This window comes from Mus pahari, chromosome 15, assembly GCF_900095145.1.
Source record: "Mus pahari chromosome 15, PAHARI_EIJ_v1.1, whole genome shotgun sequence".
NCBI lineage: Eukaryota > Metazoa > Chordata > Mammalia > Rodentia > Muridae > Mus > Mus pahari.
In genome coordinates, this window is record NC_034604.1 from 81,196,832 (window position 1) to 81,220,126 (window position 23,295).

At 38.3% G+C, this 23,295-nt stretch overlaps 1 protein-coding gene across 1 annotated transcript in view; it reads left to right on the top strand.

The window, feature by feature from the left end:
* Rttn (rotatin) overlaps positions 1–23,295 on the top strand; it is a 152,734-nt gene that overhangs the window by 5,221 nt on the left and 124,218 nt on the right. Inside the window, exons 6-11 of the mRNA XM_021214290.1 lie at positions 1,249–1,363; positions 3,159–3,309; positions 6,581–6,746; positions 8,437–8,618; positions 12,032–12,147; positions 17,993–18,163. Coding sequence (XP_021069949.1) covers positions 1,249–1,363; positions 3,159–3,309; positions 6,581–6,746; positions 8,437–8,618; positions 12,032–12,147; positions 17,993–18,163 — 901 coding nt within the window. The remainder of the gene's footprint in view (positions 1–1,248; positions 1,364–3,158; positions 3,310–6,580; positions 6,747–8,436; positions 8,619–12,031; positions 12,148–17,992; positions 18,164–23,295) is intronic.

Consider the following 23,295-nt stretch of genomic DNA (forward strand, 5'->3'; position numbering starts at 1 on the left):
TAGTGCTGGGACTCTTGAGGCAGAGTCAGGTACATCTTTGTGAGTTTGAGTTTAGCCAGGGTAAGATTGTGTGACCCTTAAAGTTTTTTAAAAGAAAAAGTTTTATTTGTAGTTTTAATTAACTTAATGTGTGTGTGGAGGGATTTGTGCATGTGTGAGTGCAGGTGCCAGAGAAGTCCAGAAGATGGCATTCAGTCCCCTGGAGCAGGATTTAACAGGTGGTTGTGAGCTGATTATGTGGGTGCAGGGAACTGAAACTGGGTCCTCTGTGAGAGCAGCATGTTTTCCTGACTACTGAGCTATCTCTTCAGTCCCAGATAGTGGTTTATAGATGCGTGTATTCATGCATTTATTAATTATGTATACAGAGTTCTGCCTGTATGTATGCCTGCATGCCAGAAGAGGGGACCAGATCTGATCATAGATAGTTAGGAACTGCCACATAATTGCAGGGAATTGAATTCAGGAACTCTGGAAGATGAGGCAGTGCTCTTAACCTCTGAGCCATCTTTCCAGCCCCAAAATGGTGTTTTTCATGTTCATATTTACTTGGTGCAATTTAATTGAAGTCATAATAACTGAATTGTGTCTTTTTATAAGGTATGAGTTTAGATGAAAAATCAAATTTGAGAGGCAAAATACATTAAAAGCATTACTGGTAATGCTTACATCATTATATTAGAGCAAAGTTTTGAAGAGGTCGTGCCCACCTTAGAATGGTTCGAGGGTGCATTATTAGTTGTTAGTAAGTACCTAAGGAATCGGTAGAATAACTCTTGCTGAGTTCTTGAGGCTGATTGTATACAGTTGCTGCATCCTTAGGAAAGTGGAAGCTAAGGGTTTGTGATGAAAGGACGTCTAGAACAGGGAAGATGACTGGAGAATCGAATTCCCAGAAATTATTACTGTACAGGCTATCATTTCTTTTCTTTTTAGTTAGAAAATTGTATTTGACTCACTAGTCCCATTTGGTAGAGTTGTGATAGTCTTCACAGTCAGCGGTTAATGTGATGTAGTTTCTGTTCCATAGTATGGTCTAGTGGAGGATGCAAAGCAGTCACTAATTTAAAAATGTGGGTATATAGAAGTACCTCCTCAGAGTTGCCTAGGAAAAGATAGGAGGATACATCCAGGGACAAGTGATGCCTTTGGTGGGGCTTAAGGCGTTAACAGAGACATTACACCTGTAGGCTACGCAGACAGGCGTCTATGCATTCTTTCTGACCCCTAGTTCTGTCGTCGTCTTAGCTCTCTGAGAAGCAGCAACCACACTCTGATCTGGAACACCTGTGAGCTTCTGAAGGACGTGATCATGCAAGACTTTCCTGCTGAGATTTTTCTTCAGAGGCCAAAGATTGTTCAGGTAAGTATCTTCTGTAACTGTTTTAGTCTTTAAAACAACATTTTATCTTAGTACAAATTAGTGAAGTACATGGCAGAGTAAGAGTCCTTGGGGAGAAAACTTGTATTCACTTTAATTTTAAAAATGAAGTATTGAGTTACTTGAACTGCCTTCTCTCTAACTTATCTGGATAGTTACCATTCTTTTAGTGGACAGTAGTCTCATTTAGTACTTTCTGTCAAGTCTGTCTATCTCAAATTCTCATATTTTGGGTTTTCTTCTTTAAATTTAAAGTTTTAAATTTCTATATCAGGGTGTGGAGGTCAGAGGGTCACTTTATAGAACTGATTCTCTCCTTCCACCTTGATGTGGGTTCTGAGGATTAAGCTTAGGTTTCCAGGTTGCATGGCATGTGTCCTTATCCACTGAGCCATCTCACCAGCCCCATTTACTCAAAGAGAGAGTAAGCTTTGGAAGAATGGGCAGCAATAACCTTTATGTTTAGTATGCTTTATGCTTAGAGAATAATGCTGAAGAAATACATTATCAAGATCAATATTGATTACCCTTTCCTTTTATGCAGTCTCTTTCTCTGCAATAGAGAGAGATCCAAGTGGGGATTGTAACATACCCACAGCATCTTGTAATACCTGAGGGTTTTCCGTTCTCAGTCAGGCTAAATGGACCCCAGTGATTGGCAGTGTGGGTGCCTCCCAGCACAGATGGCAAATGGAAACAAAAGAACTGTTTATTACTGAAGCCGGTAAAGTGCTTTAGATGCGTAAGGTGCAGAGGACTTGCTGTGATTCAGTGTACTCTGACTCTGTGTGCTGTGTAGTGAACAACCTTAGTGAGAAACACTTCCTTCCCGATGGAAGATACTGACTACTTCAGTCAGCTGTTTTATTATTTGTACTTATTTACTTTTTATTGTATGTGTATGAGTATTTTGTCTGCATGTATATCTACACCATGTGCTGTGTGCTCCTGGGGCCTATCACGGTCAGAAATGGGCATCAGGTTCCCTTGAACCCTAACCCTGATAGTTGTGAGCTACCATGTGGGTATTGGGAATTGAGCCCAGGTTCTCTGCAAGAGCAACATGTGCTCTTAACTTGTGAGCCATTGCACCAGACCTAGTAAGCTTTTAAACCTTGTCACTGAGATGACGTCTGGTTGTGTTGCTTAGGTTTGTGTCAGACTCACATGGCTCAAGTATACCGAATATCTGAGTAGCTGGTACTGCAGCAGGCATGTGGTGCCACCGTGACTTGTTTAATTTTATCACCTCTAGACATTCTTGGATTTTGCTGTCATTTTTGCCAGTATCTTTTTTTCAAACAATTTTTTCTTTTTTTGCATAAAATATATTTAATTATCATGTTGAGTGCTCTTGATGTGTATTTCTCTGTGTTCATGTCATCAGTCAACTTTGTAAAGGTAATTCCCCCCTTTTATGTGAATTCTGGGTGTCAAACTTGGGGTATCAGGCTTGTGTGCAAGAGTCTTGTCCCTCTGGCCCCAGTTTCTCATGTTTTGTTAAAATTTGCAATCTTTTTCTTTGCTTATTTGCCTTTCTTTACTTGCATGACACATCCATTTTTATTTTTTATTTTTTGTTTTTGTTTTTGTATGTAGTTCTAAAAACATTAATTTTTAAAAATATAGGTCTTGTTATATATGCTCTGGAACTTGCTATGTAGACCAGACTGCTGCCTTGAAGTTGTGGTGATCTTCCTGACCACCACAGCTGGCTATAGTGTTCTGTGGAGCTGAGCTCTCTGTTTCTATAACTACTCTCACTCTTCCACCTCAGGGCCTTTTGTGTCTGGTGAAGCTGGCCTTTGGAGGAGATGGGAAGCATCGTCTAGCATTACAGTCAGTGTCCTGTTTACAGCAGCTGTGCACAAGCTTAAGAAACAGACTCAACTTTTACAGAGACCCCAACCTTTTCTCCAGTAAACAAGGTACTTTGCTTATCTCTTCACCAGATAGGAATATTCTTTATCTTTTTCTGAGAAATGTCCACCTCACTTGAAAGTTGACTATGTATTCTTTGCCTTTCACAATACACATCCCCACTCCTAAGATGTTATTGGCTCCTTGAATAGAAGCTAGGCAAATGAGAGAACCACCTTGATCCCATTTTGTTTTTGCTTTTTTTTTTTTTCTTTTTTAAATAAAGCAAAGTTTGAGTTACTTAGAAAACCAGTCTCATAAAGAATTAGGTGTGGGCACTCATAGAGAGGCACACACTGAAGGACAGTAGCCCACATCTAAAGGTGGGTGCCAGCTTAAAGAGATTTGCTTTCAAAGACTTAACAGTGGCTATATATGTGATGTTGGTAGCTTTTGAAGTTACATTGCTTAAAGGATTTAATAAAATTTTAGATAAAAAATGTTTTAGTATGCTTTGTTTTTTATCTGAAGAACTTTTCTTTCTTAAATGAGTTTATAAGGTAGTTTATGGGGTTCCATATGCTTTATGGTTGTATGGGTTTTCAGGATAAACTAGGTTAGGAAAGGTCAGTGAAGTGCTAACTACAGGAGGTCAGGGCATTTGTTGTTCATAATTTTCTGGAATTTTCTCAGAAAAAGGAATATGCTCCTTTGCAGATGGTTTCGATTGTGTGTGTGTGTGTGTGTGTGTGTGTGTGTGTGTGTGTGTGTGTAGCCATGGCTGTCCTGAAGCTCACTCTGTAGACCAGGGGTTGGCCTCGAACTCAGAAATCCGCCTGTCTCTGCTTCCCAAGTGCTGGGATTAAAGGCGTATGCTACCACTGCCCAGCTCAAATATTATTTTTAAAGATTAATTTCTATTATTTTTAATAAATTGTAGCTGTGTGTCTGTTTGTGGATATGTGCACATCAGTGCAGGTGCCTGAGGAAGCCAGAGGTGTTGGATCCTCCAGAGCTGGAGTTACGGACACATGTGAGCTTGCTCCCTTGGTGTTCGGAGTCAGAGCAAGCTGGCTGCTCTCCCTTCAAAAGTCTCCTTTCCTTTTCTGTTGTGTATCCCCTCTGAGACTTCTGGCTCTTCATCTTAAGGATGACTACAGCAGAAGTCCCATTTTCTGAAGCTTCTTGGTGGTGAATTTACTTGCTTAGACATTTACAGAGTGGTTTTTTGTTTATTCCCAGATTCTCAATCAATATGGGCCTGGGCACTAGGATTCAGACAGTTACAGTTCATGTGGGACTTTAGGGGATTTTAATGCAAGGTATATATTGTGTTAAAACCTTCTTTTGTTTGAAAACCAGTGATTTGTACTTTACAAAGCCTCGTTTATCCTTTTTGTGATGTAGCATATGCAGATGTGCTAGCAACCACAGGCTTTTCAGAGGAAAAATGCCCCCTGGTGGACAGATGGGGTACAGGGTGACCTAGGCAGAATAGTCTCTACAACATGATTTCTGTGTGCTTGTATACTATGCCTTGAAAGGTAAATACAAGACTCTAGTCATTTGTTATGCTGTTTTGCAGTCCCTTTTTACTTGGGGGCTTCACTCAAACTCTGCTACTTGAGTATTTGTATTTTATGTTGCAATTACCATAGAATTAGAGGCTATGGGCTCTCGTTAATATTATTAATGGGCTTTCTGCAAATGATCCCAGAGAGCTGTGCCCACTGCTTTAGCATAGAAAGAGTTCTAGTACTTCTTTATCTCCTATTATACACCAGCTGATAGGCTAGCCTCTGGGTAGGCAACAATGACCAAGCAACTCTGTTTTGTGGGCTTATACTTTAGGCGGACAGTTAAAATCAGGGTTGTTTCTGATAAGAAGTGCTCTACAGAAATAAAAAGGTGACAGAACAGAAGAGGGTACCACTTTCTTTAGATGAATAGTTGCATTCCTCCTGAAGAGAGTTGCATGAAGAGTGTTCAGGGGGAGTAAGAGCCCAAGGCACCAAGTGGGTGATGTGCTTGAGCAAGGAAAACATGGCCTGGGAGAGCAGGGTGCCCTGAGTCAGATGCAAGGAAGTGAGGTAAGATAAGAGAGGTTGTAGAGGTATGGAGATTGCGGTGGTTTGAATATTGAATACACTTGGCCCATGGGAATTGGTATTATGGAGGTGTGGCCTTGTTGGGGTAGGTATGGCCTTGTTGAAGGGGTTGTGTCACTGTGTTCACTGTGTTTGAGGTCTCTTAGGCTTAAGCTCCACTAGAATTCCAGTGTGGAATTTTAGTTTCCTCCTGGCTGCCTACAGAAGACAGTCTTCTTCTGACTGCCTTCACATCAAGACATAGAACTCTGGGTTCCTCTAGTATCTTGTCTGCCTGCATGCTGTCATGCTTCTTCCCATGATGATAATTGAGTGAACCTCTGAAACTGTAAACTAGCCCCAGTTAAATGTTTTCTTTTATAAGAGTTGCCTTGGGCATGGGGTCTCTTCATAGCAATGGAACCCAAACTAAGACATAGATCTTATTAAGCATTTCATAGTTTGTGAAGTACAATGAGAAGTGTGTGGTGTTATTTTTTTTCCCCTGGTAAAGTCTGTCAGTGTATCTATCATGTCTTTTTAATTATCTATAGCTGTCTGTAAATACACATATGTGAAATGAAATGCTACTTTCACCATCATGTGTCTTATCAATAAATGTACATAAGGCAGCTCTGCCTGTCCTGGAACTCATGTAGGTCAGACTGGCCTCAAGCTCACAGAGATCCTCTGCTTTCCTAATGCTAGGATTAAAGGTGTAAACCAGCAAACCAGGCAACATGAGCACTTATGAAATATAATTATGGCTTTTAAAAAAGGCCCCTTGTGGGTGGGACCATCCCTGGACTGGTAGTCTTGGTTCTATAAGAGAACAGGCTGAGCAAGCCAGGGGAGGCAAGCCAGTAAAGAACATCCCTCCATGGCCTCTGCATCAGCTCCTGCTTCCTGACCTGCTTGAGTTCCAGTTCTAACTTCCTTCAGTGATGAACAGCAATGTGGAAATGTAAGCTGAATAAACCCTTTCTTCCTCAACTTGCTTCTTGCTCATGATGTTTGTGCAGGAATAGAAACCCTGACTAAGACACTTACCCAGTGTTGTTATGTTTCACAGTCTTAACTGTCACTACCCAGAACTTCTTAAAATCAGGTCAGGAATATGCTGTGTGAATATTTGGTAGAAAGCGTGATTTTACTCTTTGATTTATTTCCCTGCAGAATCGTTCTGTCTCTTGTTAATGTTTGCTAAAAGTCTGCTTCTATCGGGGGTAATTATATTTCTTTATTTCTCCAGACACAGTCTCCCAGAATTCTTCTTTGTCTTACTGTCATGAAGCAAGAGGTCCGTATCATTCTCCAAACCCATCCCCAGGAAGCAGTAGCTCTCGGCCTTCTGTGGTTGGGCGCACAGGCCAGCGACCCCGAGGAGATGGTCAGGACTGGGATGCAGTGTCTTCCAGGTGATTGGCTCCTGTGTCTGTGTGCATTTTATGAGGAGAGAATTGTCCCCCCCACCCTCCATTGTCTCTTGGATTGTTGCCCTATCTATAGGCCTGTTTAAACCAGTAACTTTCATAGTTTTGTTATTATGATCTGCAGGTCAACAAATATTACCCTGAAACTCTGCATTCAGTACACATTCATATGCTCTCTCTCAGTCTCTGACTCTTTCTCTTTATATGTTTAACTAAACCATGCTACTCCAATTTACTATTCTGCAATCAATCTGTATTGTCTATTCCTTTCTATTTCTTTGTTCAACTAAGGCATTTTTCAGCTATTGATAGGACATTACATTAAAAAAAATAATATGTGGGAGGGGGACTTGGGATAGGGTCTAACATGCCATGCTACACGTGTGGGTGTCAGAGGATAACTTTATGGATTTGGTTCTCTCCTTTACCCTTTACATGCGCTTTTGGGGTTAACTCAGGTTATCTGGCTCTAATGGTAAGTGCCTTAATCTACTGAGCTGTCTCTCAATTATTATAATTGCTGAATTATATTTTTAAAATGGTATTTTTATACATATTTTTGTAAGCCTAATCATAATTTAAAGTCCTGTGTATATGGAAATGAATATTGTTTAGATGGGAACTATTTCAAGGGGCAAACATTATTTATCTGTGTGAATACAGATTTTTCATATGTCATGTTTTGTTGAAGGGATGACATTAGATTTGTGTTAGCCTATCCTAGTTCATAAATATTGTAACACAGTAGCCTTTTCTTGCCTGTCATCCTAAGCAGTGTTCAATTAGGAAGCCCATGTCTTGGCTTGGTTGTTGTTGCTGCTGCCCTACAAGCTCACACAAATTTAGCATGGTCATGAGCATGGTGTTAGGACCACATGCTTTACATTCTTGATTTCTTTAGTCACTTTTAGACAGTTTTACAATAGGATAAGCATTGCTATTGCTATTACTTGCAGCAAAGCCTGCATTTTCAAGGAGTTGAAATCATAACAATTGCTAAGGGTAGAGTAGGGGTTGCCTATGGCAGGAGAGCACAGTGCTCTTGTGTAGTTGGCTGATGACTTACAGGTTTTCTTTTTACCTTGCTATAAAGCATGCTTTACTACCTTGTTCTTCGAGTATGAACAGCTTCCTCACGGGGTCTGTCAGACATTGAAAGAAATCCATATTTTGGGATGCTTGGCTTACTTAGAACATTGGTTGAAAATCGTAGAAGCCCTCAGCAACTATATAAACTTTAGTTTTATCCTTGTGCTTTGCTCCCTTCAGTGCTTTGCTGTGAGCCTGCTTGTTTTCTTTTTAGAAGTCAGTGGGTTATTCCTGCTCCTGTTTTCTGCTATAGAAATTTTCATGTTTCAGAGTCATCAATATGAAAAGCAAGGACTAAATGAATGCATGTTTTGCTTCATGTTCCATTTTTCTGTTTTTCTTTTGTGGTGTTGCAGTCTGTAGCCTAGTACATGCTAGGTAAGTGCAGTGTCCTTGAGCTGCACCTTTAGCTCCTTCATGTATAGTCTGAGGTTCTCTGTATGGAATTTAGTCCAACTTGTCAGACTTTTTGCATAAGTCAGTACGATGAATAGTGTGAGCTCTGCTGTGCAGCAGGTAACAGCAAGTTACCTTTTGCTGTTTGAGTTGTCTTCTTACTCAAGATCTTTCTTTGTTTACTTTCCAGTGGAAGTAGTAGTCACACACATGTGAACTCTAGGATATCTGTGCATTCTCCTTTGGATGTGGCACCCGTGGATTTGCCAGAGCTAGAAACAGAGGACGCCCTGGAGCTGCAGTTCCAGCAGCTTAGTCTTCCTCAGTTCTGCATCTCCACCCTGGAGGCAGCAGTTCCTCTGCTGAGAACAGGTTAGCTGTATCGGGAATTCTGTTTCTTACACAGTTTGTTTTTGTTTTATGTGCTTTCTTTTGTATTAAGGCTTTTAGCATCAATTTTTACTTATCTTTCCTTAGAAATTAGCAAGCCACCTCTCCTTTTTACTTCACTAAATGTGGTACCATGCTGATATTCCAATAGAGTATCTTCTTCCATTCATTTGTTGTCACGGACTTCTTCAGTATTTTAAATATGAACACTAGCTAAAAATTTAGGTAGAAAAAGTAAAAAAAAATACATTTAAGACCAGCATAAAAATTCACTTTTGCTCGTCAGTCACGGTTTGAGGTACTCTCTGTTGCTCATACCCTACACTCATGTCTTCTAAGAGAGATTTATTGATACTATGTGTATGAGTGTTTGACTGTTGTACATTGGTATGTGTGCACCATGTGTGTTTAGTCCTCATAGGGACCAGAAAAGGGCATCATATCCCCTTGAATGAGTAACAGAGGGTTATGAATCACTGTGTGAGTGCTGGGAACTGAACAACCTGGGTTCTTTTCAAGAGCAGCAAGTGCTCTTCACTTCTGAGCTATCTCTCTAGCCATATTCACATCTTATAAGCCAGGAAATGATAACCAATCCCCCTACCTGGATTCCTAACCTTTATTACAATATATTTTTCTCTAAAGCAACCCCTACATGATCTGGGTCACATTTTACTTGTATGTGCTAAGTATCCTTTTCCTAAAGCATGGTAGACACAGTTACAGTGTGGCTGTTTTCTGTCAGAGTCTAGGGATGGAGCCCTATATGGACTTCCCAGCCTGTTCAGCTATTGGTACTTGATTTCAGGAGCATTTTTTTTTTCTGTTTGTCAACAACCCATTTTTCTCCTTCAGCAGGTACAGTTATTGTTATCATGTTTTCAAAGGAGGGGACTGGGGTTTAAAATGATTTTCAGACTTGTTGCCAAGATAGCCAACAGCAGGGACCTGACCAAAAGCACTAAACTTGGAGTCCACACTCCAACATTCTTCAGTGTAAGCAAAGTGTTGGAAGAGTAATGGTTTGTACTCTGTAAGTTTATACTCTCCTCTTCAGTTTTGGGTATTGAAGCAGGTGTTCATGTTTTCTAGGCAAGCACTCACCCCTAAAACTACATCTCTCAGCAGCTGATAAACTTGTCAAGATATTTGATGAAGTGTGTTTTGCCCTTGTTAATTTATTTATCAAAAATCCTATATTAATAGTTGAATGTTTAATTTTTTTCATTTGTTTGTCTTGGTTTTTGTCTGCTTGAAGGGGATGGAGAGAAAAATAGAGCAAAGGTATAATTTGGGAAACATCTATATCTTCTATCCCCTCCCCTTCCTCCTCCCAGTGGGGTCATGGCTTCCAGGCACGTGAGTGTGCATGCTTTCACATGCTGATGGTGTTATATGATACAAGAGTGGCACTTTGCATCATCAGGTGATTCTGTTTATTTGTCTGGTATATTGGGAAGAACAGTTTTAGTCTTAATGAGTTTGCATTTAACCTTTCTTTAATTTGCTGTAAAAAGTCAGATTGATAATTATAAAAGTTATATCTTGTACATAAAAATTTCTAAATGTTCCCTTGCCCTTTCACAGTAAATTATTGCATAATTTGTAATTGTTCAGTATTGTAAGAGAAGTAGAGAGAGCTTGCTCCAGCTGTTCTAATGAAAAAATGAATGTAGATTCCTGAGTTTGTTTTACTAGTAATTCATCAGAAATTAACCTTTAAGATATAAGACGGGACAGTCTTATTTGAAAGTTTGCTCTTCAGAATTTTGGAAAATGCTTTTGTTTTCTATCTCAGCCGAGGAAGGAGATTTAGTTTCTTTTAGGGGAGTGTTAGTTTTGTTCTTTTGAGATGGTCTGGTAATTGGCCAAGAAAATGTCATGCTACCTAGTGCTGTACCACCATGCGTGTCTAGTGCAGCATCTCTTGGAATGTTTGCGGATATTGGCTTTCTGTTTGTTTGTTTGTTTCTTTAGACAGTCTCAGGTGTTCCAGCCTGGTCTTAAACTTACTAAACAGCTCAAGATGACTTTAAACTACTGATCTTTTTGCCTCCACCTCTTGAGTAATAAGATCAAAAGTGTGCCTTACCATACCTAGTATAGGTCATCTGGAAATGGAACTCAGGGCCTCAAGCAAGCTAGGCAAGCCTTCTACCAGCTTAGTTACACTCTCAGCATTGGATGCTATTTGTTATAATTTCTTCAGTATACAGTACTGTGGATGGACATTTATTCTTTTAGTTACTGTGGTATAGTATTACCTTCTCATGTGACTCTTATGTGTGAATCTATGACAAAGATTAATGCTTCTTGTACTAGAGAGAAGTGATTAGAGGAGCCTGATATGGCTGTCTCCCACAGAGGCAGATGTTAGCAGCCAACCATTGGATTGAGTGCAGGTCCCTAACAGAGGAATTAGAGAAGGAACTGGAGGAGTTGAAGGGAAGAACAACAATATCCACCAACCAGACCCTCAGAACTTCCAGGGACTAAGCCATCAACAAAAGAGTGCACATGGTTCCAGCTGCATATGTAGCAGAAGATGGTTTTGTTTTGCATCAATGGAAGGAGAGGTCCTTGGTCTATGAAGGCTTGATAGATGCCCCAGTGTAGGGGAATTGAGGGCAGGGAGGTGGGAGTGGGTGGGTGGGTGGAGGAACACCATCACAGAAGCAGGGGGAGGGAGGATGTGATAGGCTGTTTCCCAGGAGGGAGGGAAACCATGAAAGGGGATAACATTTGAAATGTAAATAAAGAAAATATCCAATTAAAACAAAACAAAACAAAACAAAACAGAATGTGTTCTCTAAACTTGCTTATTTTGTTACATATAGTATATAGCATGGATGGTCTCTGAATTTGAAATTGCTTAAATCTGTTTCAGGTATTTTTAGTTTGTTCTTTTCTCTTCTTTTCTTTTCTTTTCTTTTCTTTTCTTTTCTTTTCTTTTCTTTTCTTTTCTTTTCTTTTCTTTTCTTTTTCTCTTCTCTTCTCTTCTTTTCTCTTCTCTTCTTTTCTCTTTTCTTTCTTTCTTTGTTTCTTTGTTTCTTTCTTTCTTTCTTTTTTTTTTTTTTTTACAGATTTATTTATATGAGTACACTGTAGCTGTCTTCAGACACACCAGAAGAGGGCAGACAGTGCTCTTAACCACTGAACCATCTCTCCAGACCCTTTTTAGTTATTTTTACTTTCAATTCACTTTGACACTTATGAGCACATTTGGTCTGTTATAGTGAGATTGTGACTTCCTTATTCATCTCTGTTAGCAGTTTAAAAACACCAAGGATGGGGAAATAGGAATTTGGAAACATGCCTAGCTAGAGGGTCCAGCTAATTAACTGAAAATCAAGTAACTTTGTTTTCCCTCGTATTTCTCCCATTTTTATGTCTAGGCAGCAGAGAAATGATAATAAGAGTTCTGGAACTGCTTGCAGAGGACATGCTGCTCATTGGACAAGCTATTTCATCAGAAATCTGGGATGATAACAGCCTCTTTGCTATAGATGTGGTAAGAGTCATTATCTTCTTTAGGGTATAGTAGGTTTTACTTTATGACAGAATACATGTTGTATGTATCTCTGAGTGAATCTTTTCCTTAGTGGTTTGGTTTACACTAATAGAGACAGGTCTAGACCAATAAAAGGCCAATGGATATGATAGCTGTCATGACACTCCTGCTTCTATAACAGAACTGTGATGTAATTCATGGGTTTATATTTTCAGTGTTCTGATTTTAAATTTTTCTTATACTTTTGCTCAAAGAGATAATTAGATCATAGCAAGAAGAAAATAATTAACTTGAGTTGTTAGCATATATACGTTAACTTGATAATAGCTACACTAACACAGTGTTTCCCAATCTTCTTTGTTTGTTTTTTTTTGTTTGTTTGTTTTTTACTTAGAGCAAATTTAAGCCTTAAGACATACAGTTGAAATATTCTTTAATGTTAGTTGAAGGAATTCTCCTTTTTCCTTACAATTTCAAGAAACAGCTATACTGGCTCAGGTTATTATTTTAAAATGTAAAATTATAATTCATCAAAATCTAACTTGTATTTCTCTCCATGAAACCTTTTACATTAGTGTCATTCTCAGAGGTTTTTTGTGTCCATTGTTTTGGTTTTAGTAATTTCTTTAGGATTTTCTCTCTATGGAATCATGCTATTTGTGAATAAACAGTGTTATGAATAAAGACAGCTTTATTTCTGTTTTGTCAGTTTAGATATCCTTTAACTTACTGTTGTTGCCCATTGTGCTGGCTAGAACATGGTGTACAATGAGAGTGGACATGTTGTTAGCCTTGTTCTTTCTCCTATGGAGAAGTGTAGTCAGTCTGTAAGGATTCAATATAATTTGAGCTCTCCAGTTTTGTTAAGCGCCCTTATGAAGTTGAGAGGAAGTTTCAATAGTTCTTAATGTGATTTTTTTTTTCTTGAACAGATGTTGGATTTTGTTCTAGCCTTTTCAATGTCTGATAGAGATGATCATTTTTTAAAAATGGAAGTTATTCATTTATCTGTTTAGTTTTATGCTTGAGACATTGTCTTGGTAGATATTCCAGATTGGCCTTGACTACAAGATTTCCTGCTTCAGCCTCCCTAGTGTTGAGATTATGAGTATGCATCCTATGCCTGGCTGGATATTACACTTTGTGTCTTTATTTTTAATGCATTTGTGGTTGTAGAATTAGAATCTGTTCTAACAAGTGGCTAAGGTATTATGAGAGTAGTCTCACTTCTTTGGGTCCTATTTAAATTTTGCTAGACAGGTTTTTAAACACTGGCTTTAAAGTGGAACAGTTTTGCCCTCCAGTGGGCATATGGCATTATCTAGAGACATTTTTATGTATCATAACTGTCGTGGTATTAACATCTAGTAGATAGAAGCCAGAACAACTCTACTTAAGAAATACATTTTTAGCTGAAGGTGCCAATAATATCAAGATTGAAAAAAACAAAAACAAAAACAAAAAACAAAAAACAAAACCCCCAAAACCATATTGTTAGAGTATCCACCTTACAGAGGTCTAGACTCTACTCCTTGGAGAGCTGTGGCCCTTCTGGAGTTCCTATTGGATGTCTGTAATGACTTCTGATGACTTCCACTGGTTGAGGCTTGAATCTCTGTTGGTCTATCTGTACCTTGGGATTCTGTGTTAAATCTGACTGGTTAGATTTGTCCCACATTTATGTAGTTTTTATTTATGTTTGTAGTTTCCACATCATCTCCATCTTAAACCATCATGATTGTTAGATGTCACGGGCCCCTGTGTTTATGCTTTCTTTATAGGAATTGCTTGCAGGCACAGTAGGGACTTCATTTCTTGTTTTTCTTTCCCTGACATGACAGTTTTGAACTGCCAATTCTCCACTACTATTTTTTCCTTAATTTGTGGAGCTTTTTAGTTGTTTCTTAGAAAGAAATGACTAGTAATATTTTATGACCCAATATAGAGACTTTAAATTATGATGTTTAAGCAACTGACATATCTGGAATTTATCAGAGTTTTAGTTGTACAGTTGTCTACAGTATAGATTCTGGATCTCTCTTAGAGTCAATTTGTATGGATAAATGTTTTTTTCCTATATTTATTTTTTATTTTTCCGATTAATTTATTTTTTTGCACTCCATATTTTATTCCCCTCTCCCCCAATCCACCCTCCGACTTCCACATTTCATACCTCCTCCCCACCCCCCTGTTTCCACGTGGATGTCCCCATCCCTTACCCCACCTCACCTCAAAACTCTCTGGGGCCTCCAGTTTCTTGAGGGTTAGGTGCATCATCTCTTTATGAACAAAGACCTGGAAGTCCTCTACTGTATGTATATGTGTTGGGGGCCTCATATCAGCTGGTGTATGCTGCCTGTTTGGTGGTCCAGTGTTTGAGAGATCTTGGGGGTCCAGATTAATTGAGACTGCTGGTCCTGCTACAGGATCACCCTTCTCCTCAGCTTTTATCAGTCTTCCCTAATTCAAAAACAGGGGTCAGCTGCTTCTGTCCACTGGTTGGGTGCAAATATCTGCATCTGACTCTTTCAGTTGTTTGTTGGGTCTTTTGGAGGGNAGACATGATAGGTCCCTTTTTGTGAGTGTTCCATAGCCTCAGTAATAGTGTCAGGTCTTGGAACCTCCCCTTGAGCTTCCACTTTGGGCTTGTCACTGGACCTTCTTTTCCTCAGGCTCCTCTCCATTTCCATCCCTGTAATTCTTTCAGACAGGAACAATTATGGGTCAGAGTTATGACTGTGGGATGACAACCCCATTAATGACTTGATGTCCTGTCTTTCTGCTGAAGGTGTGCTCTATAAATTCCCTCTCCCTACAGTCAGGCATTTCATCTAAGATCCCTCAGTGTATCTGTATGTAATTGCAAACTATAAATCTTTTGACATTTCAATGTAGCATAATTCTGTTGTCACTTAGATCTTTTATTTTGAAATCATCTGATAAACATTTTTCTTGAAAGAGTGACATTATCTCCTTTGTTAATGTCAATTAGTAATATCTGTTCTCTTTGTTTCCCTTTTGACTATCTTGCTAGGGAAATATTATAATTTATTAGTCATATAAAATATATATTGCTTTAAAGATAACTTACTGCTTTTAGGATAATTTTTTTAGTGTTTTGTAAGTGTTGGGGATCAAGTCCAGGGCCTTGCATGTGCTGAGTATGTTTTTTTTTCTACTGAACTGTGCCCCCAGCCCATGTGGTAACTTGTAGTTACTAAATTTTCTTTGTTACAGTGATTATGTCTGTCTATGTTTAATTAAGATATGCTTTGGCTGTTAGGGAATGGCTGATATAATCCTTAGGAATAGAAGTCAGATCATAAAAACACAACTAAAATATAAACAATGCAGATATTTATATAATAAATATTTGTGCATAATATTTACTTGATGCTATAATGAATATTCAAGACAATTAACTTGTTAAGGGAAGAGGGTTATTTTACTCAGAGTGTTGGAACTTACAATTTAGTACTAAGTGGACTCAGTGGTGGATAACAGTGGTGGTCTATGTATGATGTCAGTCTGCATGCTTCATAGTCAAAAAACACAAAGAAAGGAGAAGAGGCTAAGGTACTTCAGACCTCTTCAAATGAGAGCCTCCAGTGACCTAAGGATATTCCACTGAGCTCTACTTCCTGATAGCTTCACCCTGGATACCAAGCCTTTAACATTGAGACTTTGGAGGTCATTAGGTTTCTAACTATAATAGTACTATGTATGCAAATACCTATGGTGTTATCTTTTTAGTGATACATGTATCTTGACAAGATAAATAAATGACATATAATAGGTATAATATGTTTTCAAGTCCTTCAATTTGTGATAGTAGTTCTTGTTTATTTGTTTTATGTTTTTGAGACAGACTCCCGTATATCCCAGGCTGTCCTCCAATTTGCTGTGTAGCCAAAGATGATCTCGAACTTCTGATCCCCTTGCCTCCACTTCCCACATGCTGGGATCACAGGCATGATCCACCTTTCCAAGGCACTAAATTTAGAGCTTCCTGTATGCTGAGCAATAATACAACCAACTGGGTTGCATCCCTAGTTTCTGATAAAATTATTCTTCATTTTATTTTTTCTTTAAAGTTATACTCCTTCATAGTACTTTTTTTAAAAAGGAGATTTCCCCCCTCACATATTGAACGTTTTCAGCAAGTGATTTTTATCCTTAGATATGTGAGGAATAGTTTATCAGTTGTATCTTAAATTAACTCAAAAATTCTTGGCCAGTACATTTATCTGAGAAAGTTAATCATGCACTTTTTACTTTTGGCTGCTGATCTTTTGTGACTCAAAGAAAAAAAAAATTAACTGTAAAGGTTAAATCGGTTATATAAGTACCAATTGGTTCATAAGAAATGCTAGGTCAACTATCAGTGCTTGAAATTATTATAATTTACTTACAAATAAATACCTCCTTGGTAAAAGCTAATTTTTTCAGTGTTAAATTAAAAGAAGCAAAAAAACTAAAATTTATGTTCCTACTTTGACAACCATTAAGATAAAAGGTGGAATGCTGTTAATGTATTAAATAAGTAACATAATATATTATAACTTTAGAAATGAAGTACTTGAGGATATATAATCATATTTCTCGATCTAAATAGTTCAGACATATCTAACATTCTTAACTCAGTTTTTTAAAGCACAGCATAATGAATCTTCCCCTAGAAGTGACTACTTTTATTCATTTGAAGTAAAAAGAAAAAAATTACTGTTGTTAAAATGAAATTTATTGATAAACACTTGCCAAGTTCTATTTTCTTAGAGTACCCCATTCTACTTTGCATATAAAATGAGGTCCCCATTTTTTCCTGTACACATGGCCATTAGGTCAAGGAGCTGGGTGCTAGGCCTTTCTTTAGATGACTCCCAGCTCCTCTTGTCCTTTATTTTGTTTCATTTCTCTCCGTGTGTTACTGCTGTCTTTGTAGCTCACTGAGAAGCATCCTTTTTGTTCTCATGAATCACTGCTTCTAAGTTTCCAAGCACCTAGCACTTAGTGGCCAGTGTTCTTAGTCTGCAGGTTTTCCATTGCTGTGTTTATGTGTCCTGTGTTGGGAGCGAGACCTCGAAAGTGAGCTGTCATTGTTCTGCTGTACTAGCTGATGGAAGTTGTTCTTTTAAGAACCAGGTAGTTTGGAGAGCATGTCAGTATACCTAGAATACATTTTGGTCTATATTGTCATGACTAGGCAAGTCAGTTTCTGTATGCTTTATATAATTTTTTTTATATGTTTCATTTACCTTTCAGTATAAAAGATAGTTTCTTGGTTAAGTGGTAAGTTACATGGAAATTTATAATGGTAAAATATTTCTTTTTTAAACAACCTTACTACTTGAGAAGAAAGTTGACGTAATTTGACAAATTTTTTTTTTTAATTAGTTGGCTTCTGTTTTATTATTTAATAAACATTTGGATCGATTTGAGAATATTTCTATTAAATTACTTCCTCTACCCCATTATATTTGCCATTGCATTTAGCACATATTAAGCTTGGTACACATTTGAAGCAAGGTCCACATGTATCTGTGCTCCAATTTGGAGAATTAGGTAGTGGAAACTGGGAGGAATTTATAGCCCTATGAGCGTTTGTGTTTTATTGTTTTTGTTATTCTTGGTTAGGATTTCTCATTAAATTCTGGTGGCTTCCCTGTACAATGCACCTTCTGTTCCTTTGCACATTCTGTTATCACAAGATGTTGGCTGTTTTTGCTTCAAGGAGTAAATTTTTGTGTTGGTTTGTTAATGATAGTATTTGTTCTCAATGACATTTGTATATTTACATGCAGAATTGATTGTTTTGTTTGGTTTTGTCTTGTTTGAATGCTTTCAGAAAGAGAAACTGCTCCAAGTGTTGGGGTCCCTTGGAGAAACCATGTGCTACCGTAAAACTAGTTTTAGCTTGGAGCAAGTCGAGGCTGTACTAGTGCACCACAGGATGGCCTTTGTCAGCATCTCACTGTTCACCGTTCGACTGCTGCAAATTCTTCTCCCTGTTGAAAAGGTAAGGGAGAGAAGGCTGGGTGCTTACAATTTACTGAAAAATTTAAGTAAGTGGCTATTAAATGGTGTAACGGTGTGTTCTGCTTTAGAATGTTTTCAAAATATATGTGGAATAGCACTGCGTCCTGCAAAGCTTGACCTTGGAAACCTGTCTAGTGTGAAGAGAGAGTGAAGAAAGGACAAATACATAGACTGATGTATAGAAAAGCTGTAGTCATTTAGGCCATTTGCTGTGATGTAGACACACCATGACTGCAGCAACCAATAAACTAAGTGCATTTATTTTATACATTTGTATCAAGGAGGTGGTTTTATTGTATACAGCTGAACAAGTAGGTAGGTACAGCTAATCTTGATTGGAGGTCTCTGTCTTAGTTACTGTTCTATAGTTGTGAAGAGACATCATGACCAAGGCAGCTTAAACAAGAAAGCATTTAATCTGGGGCTTGCTTACAGTTTCAGAGGGTGAGTCAATGACTGTCATGGTAGAGAGCATGGCAGCAGGGAGACATGGCAATGGAGAAGTAGCTGAGAGCTTATATCTGATCCACCAGCAGCAGTCAGGGAGACAGAGAAACAGACAGAGAGATATACAGATTGAACTTGGCTTGGCATGGCATTTTGAAACCTTTGCACCCGACCCCCTGAGGCACACTTCCTTGTACAAGGCCACACCTTCTTATCTTTCCTAAACAGTCCACCAACCTGGATCCACACATTTAAGTATATGAGCTTCTGGGGACCATTCTCATTCCTATCACCACAGTCTCTGTAGGGGAGCAGTCTCAGGTTGTAGTCATACTGGAAGAGGATATCGTGCTTGATAATTTCTGGCCAGATACACTGCACCAGATCAGAGGAAGGCTTTGCAAGTTCTCTTTGAGTTTTCCCTGGAAAAGGCTTTGCCAGTCTCAGTGTGGTTGAGGCATTGGGGTCCTAGCATGGCTCTGCTCCTGTCAATAATAAATATTCAGGAAGTTATCTACCCCTCACACATTTGCCCAAGGCTTCCTCCATTTCTCACAACTCCCTCTTCTTTGTTTCTTAAATGCTTTTGATGCAGCTTGACTTCTGGTTCAGTGGCAGTTCTGTGTGATCTCAAACCAGGCCTCTGGCCTGGGTGATTGGTTATCTTGCTAGATACTAGATCCTTCCCTTCCAGCAGGTCCCTTCCCAGGACTGCTTGTAAGAGCCCTACTGCTAACACCTGCTGCTGGCCTTGTCTACCAAGAGGAAAGACCAGAGCTGTTTCCTGAGGTAGTTCCCAGCCTAGAGGCATATGCCTCCTCTAATCCTAGCCTCGAAGACAAGGGCCTAGAGTGGGGAGGAGACTGGCTGGGTTGTCCTGCTTTAGCTCAAGGTCAAGAGCAGCTTGCTGTTGCCAGAGATCAAGCCTGAGCACAAGAGAGCCCACTGCCTCTGACTACTTCTATACCTGGGAAAGGAAGTCCTAAACATAGATCTTGGTAAGTTAGCTGGAAGCCCAGGGACTATTTCAGTGTAGGAAGATCAACAGTGACTACAAAGTGTTTCACTATACCAAACCCAAACTCGTGGAATCCCTAACGAAGCCTGATAGTTTGGGAGATGAATATAATCCATTTGGACAGCTCGTTCATAAGGAGAACACTGCCAGCAAAATCTCCTTCAGAGTACTAAAGTACAAACAGAAATGACTTTTTCTTTGTTCTGCTTGTCCCATATTTTACTCCTAGCACTTAAACAAGCATTTCCTTTCTCTGCTTCTACCACCCTCCTCCTTCTTCCGCTTTCTTTACATTCTTCTCTCTGACCTGCACAAATTCACCCTGGAAACCTGTTGGGGTGATAAAGGAATAAAGATAGGACAGCTACATGTATAGATAAGCTGGAGACATGACACCAAGAGTCACTTGGAAACTCAATGTGAGGAGGCATGTTTATTGCATATAGCTGAAAAAGGAGGGTTGTTTAGCTGGTCTGGGTGGGAGGTCTCTCTGTGGGGGTGCAGTCTTAGCCTGTAGTCATCTGAGAGGAAGCTGTGTTTGCTATTTTCTGCACAATAGTCAATCTTTCCTAAATATGCATACTTGGATCTGAGGAAGGTTTTGTCAGTTCTCTAAGCCTGGCTGGGAAGACTGCCATTCTCATGGGTCTGAGACATTGAGGTCCTTGACATGGCTGCGCCCCTCTCAACAATAGACATTCATTCAGGATTTCATCCCCTTATTTACTCATGGCTTCCTCTGTTCCCCACAATGTAGTGAATTTAAGAGAGATGTAGCACCTTGAACAATTTTGGCAAATCATTTGATAGAAATGGATTTTGACTTTTGCATATGTTAAATGTATTTGAGCTTTCTATATTAATATATATATTCCTTCATTTGTTTACCTAATCAATATTTAATTCATTAGTAGTAGTTAGCTAGTAGTATTAAAAACTGGATATAGAACTGAGTTAGAACTTGTCTCACAGAGCTTAATCTCGTCTAAAGCTTACTATTATCTAATATATGTATTTACATTCTTGACTTGCGTGATTTCATTAAAAAATTTCATTTTTTTTTTTTTATGTGTGAGTGTTTTATGAGCACCATGTGTGTGTGTCTGGTGCCCGGTGCAAATGGATGTTAGCAGAGGATATCAGATCCCCTGCAATAGGAGTTACAGATAGTTATGAGCTGCCATTCAGGTACTAGGAAATGATCCTTGGTCCTCTGCAAGAACAAGTGTTCTTGACCAGTGAGCCATGTCTTCACCTCCTGGTTACGTTTCTTTAATAAGTTTGTGGTTTTGTGAGGGAATGGATGTCATTACAGATACACCTATGTTCTTATTTCTGCAAGCAAGAAGCATAGCTCTTGATGCTTATTCCTGGCAGGGTTATCTACTATTTCTTTACAGATAGATAGAGATTGTTACTTAACTCTATTTCCCAAATTCCTTGGCATATGTAAAACACAGTTTTCAGCCTTTCAGAAATTATATCCTGGTTAGCATTTGCTAAGTGTCATCTATTTTCTCTTGCTTGACATTTCAAAACAGACAAGCAGTGCCTTAGCATCCAGGTGTTGATCAAGTTGATTTTTTAGTAATGTTCTATTTTTTACACATGCTGTACTTTCAGTTGCATAGTATATACCTTGATACCTTCGGTGATTGATTGATTGATTTACTTATTTATGATCACACATCTATCTTGAAGATATTCTTTCATTTCCACCTTTTACCAGCAGTATAATTAGTTGATATTTTATTTTATCAGCTTACCAAAAGAATTTAAAAAATTGTATGTTTGGTAGTATTAAGTATCCCGATATTTAGAAGTTAGAAAGATGACTCAGGGCTTAAAAATGCTTACTTCTTTTACAGCAGACTTGAGTTGACTTCCCAGCTCCCATGGTGGGCAACTCACAAGCAACTATAACTTTAGCTCAAAGGGATATGACTCTGTGAGTACCCACATGTGTGTGTACTTATGTGTTTGCACACACAAACATGCATAAGTAAAAATAAAATATTAAAAACACCCAATAAACTTGTATGTTTAATATTAGATGCTTGGCTGTTTGTTTTAGTGTCCAAGCTATATTGATGGTTTGAGCTAATTATATGTTTTCAAGTTTTAGTATTTTTTTTTTATGTCTTTTGAAAATTCTTTATGTGATTGACATATTTCTTTACAAAACTACTTTTCTACTCTTGATATTATTTTTCTGGTCTAGTCTTTAGTGCTTTTGTAAAATCTACTTTGCTATTTTACCCAATCCCTTCTTTTTTTTTTTTTTTTTTTAATTTGGAATATAAAATAAACTCTTAGAGAACACTTTAATATGCAAAGAAGAGTAACAATTTATTTATTATTTTCATAATCAAATTAAGATTATCTATAAAATATGTTTTTATGATTCATTATTATCTAATACACATTTTTACTTAATTTGGTACTTCATGAATTTTAATGGATACTAATATTTTACCATAAAAATGTCCAATAATTTATAAAGGACTTCTTCTGGAAATTAAGTTGAGGATATATATTTTTTTTAAGTTTTAAGGAGTGTCAAGTATTTACTCATAGTTTAGATCGTATCTGTATTGCAGTACTGGATCAAAATGAGCATTTAATGCATAATTTTATTATAGGTATATTAAAAACATCTTGAAGTTCTGCAAGTTTTATCATTTTTACTGGAGAATAGGTGAGAAGAATTGGATATGCAAAATATAATTGTGACCTTATATGTGGGAAAATTATTAAAAAGAACTACTTTTGAGAAGTTGAAAAAAGTGAAAAGTAAATGTTACTTTTATTCTCTAGGATAATTGTCCTTTCAGAGGCTTACAGCTGAATAAGCTCACCTTTTCTGGTTCTTTCTGAACTCTAGCTGGCTGGTTCAACTCAACTGTTCTGGCTTAAACTAAGCTGACTATTTCAATCTGTGCTTTTCTTTGCTTCTCACTGAATCGCTCTGCTTGACCTCAAACTGAATCTCTCAATTTATTTGACTCTTTTGGCTCCTTCTTATTTTTTGGCTTCAACTGCCTCTGCTGACCTGCACTGAATGTCATGAACTTAGAAATGAACTCAACTCCACTGCACTACACTGCACTGACTGCACTGTCTCCCAGCTCCCCCTCCCACCCCCTCTTTCTCTCCCCTCCTGCTGCTCTTAAATACTGTCTCTTTCCTGTGCTGTTCTTTTGAAGTTGGGCATATCCTATCTGACTCATTCTGTCGAATCTTCCTCTAATTCTGTCCCTCAATTAGATGTCACTTTCAAACATGGACTTCTTCCTTCTACAAGTGCAGTGGAGTTGAGTTCATTTGTGAGTCCATGACATTCAGTGCAGGTCAGCAGAGGCAGTTGAAGCCAGAGAATAAGAAGGAGCCAAAAGATTCAATTAAATTGAGAGATTCAGTTTGAGGCTAAGCAGAGCAATTCAGTGAGAATTTTATCTTAAAGGTATGTACCAAGAGTATGTCTTTATTCCAGCTGATCACACAGACCTAGGTCTTTGGATATGATCCTTTGCCAGAGCAGCCATGTTGATGGTTTAAAATTCCTCTACAGTGGAATAGTGCCTAGAGCCAGTATTTCTTCTATTTATGGCTAAACACTACTTCTGAAATTATGCACTAATTCAGTA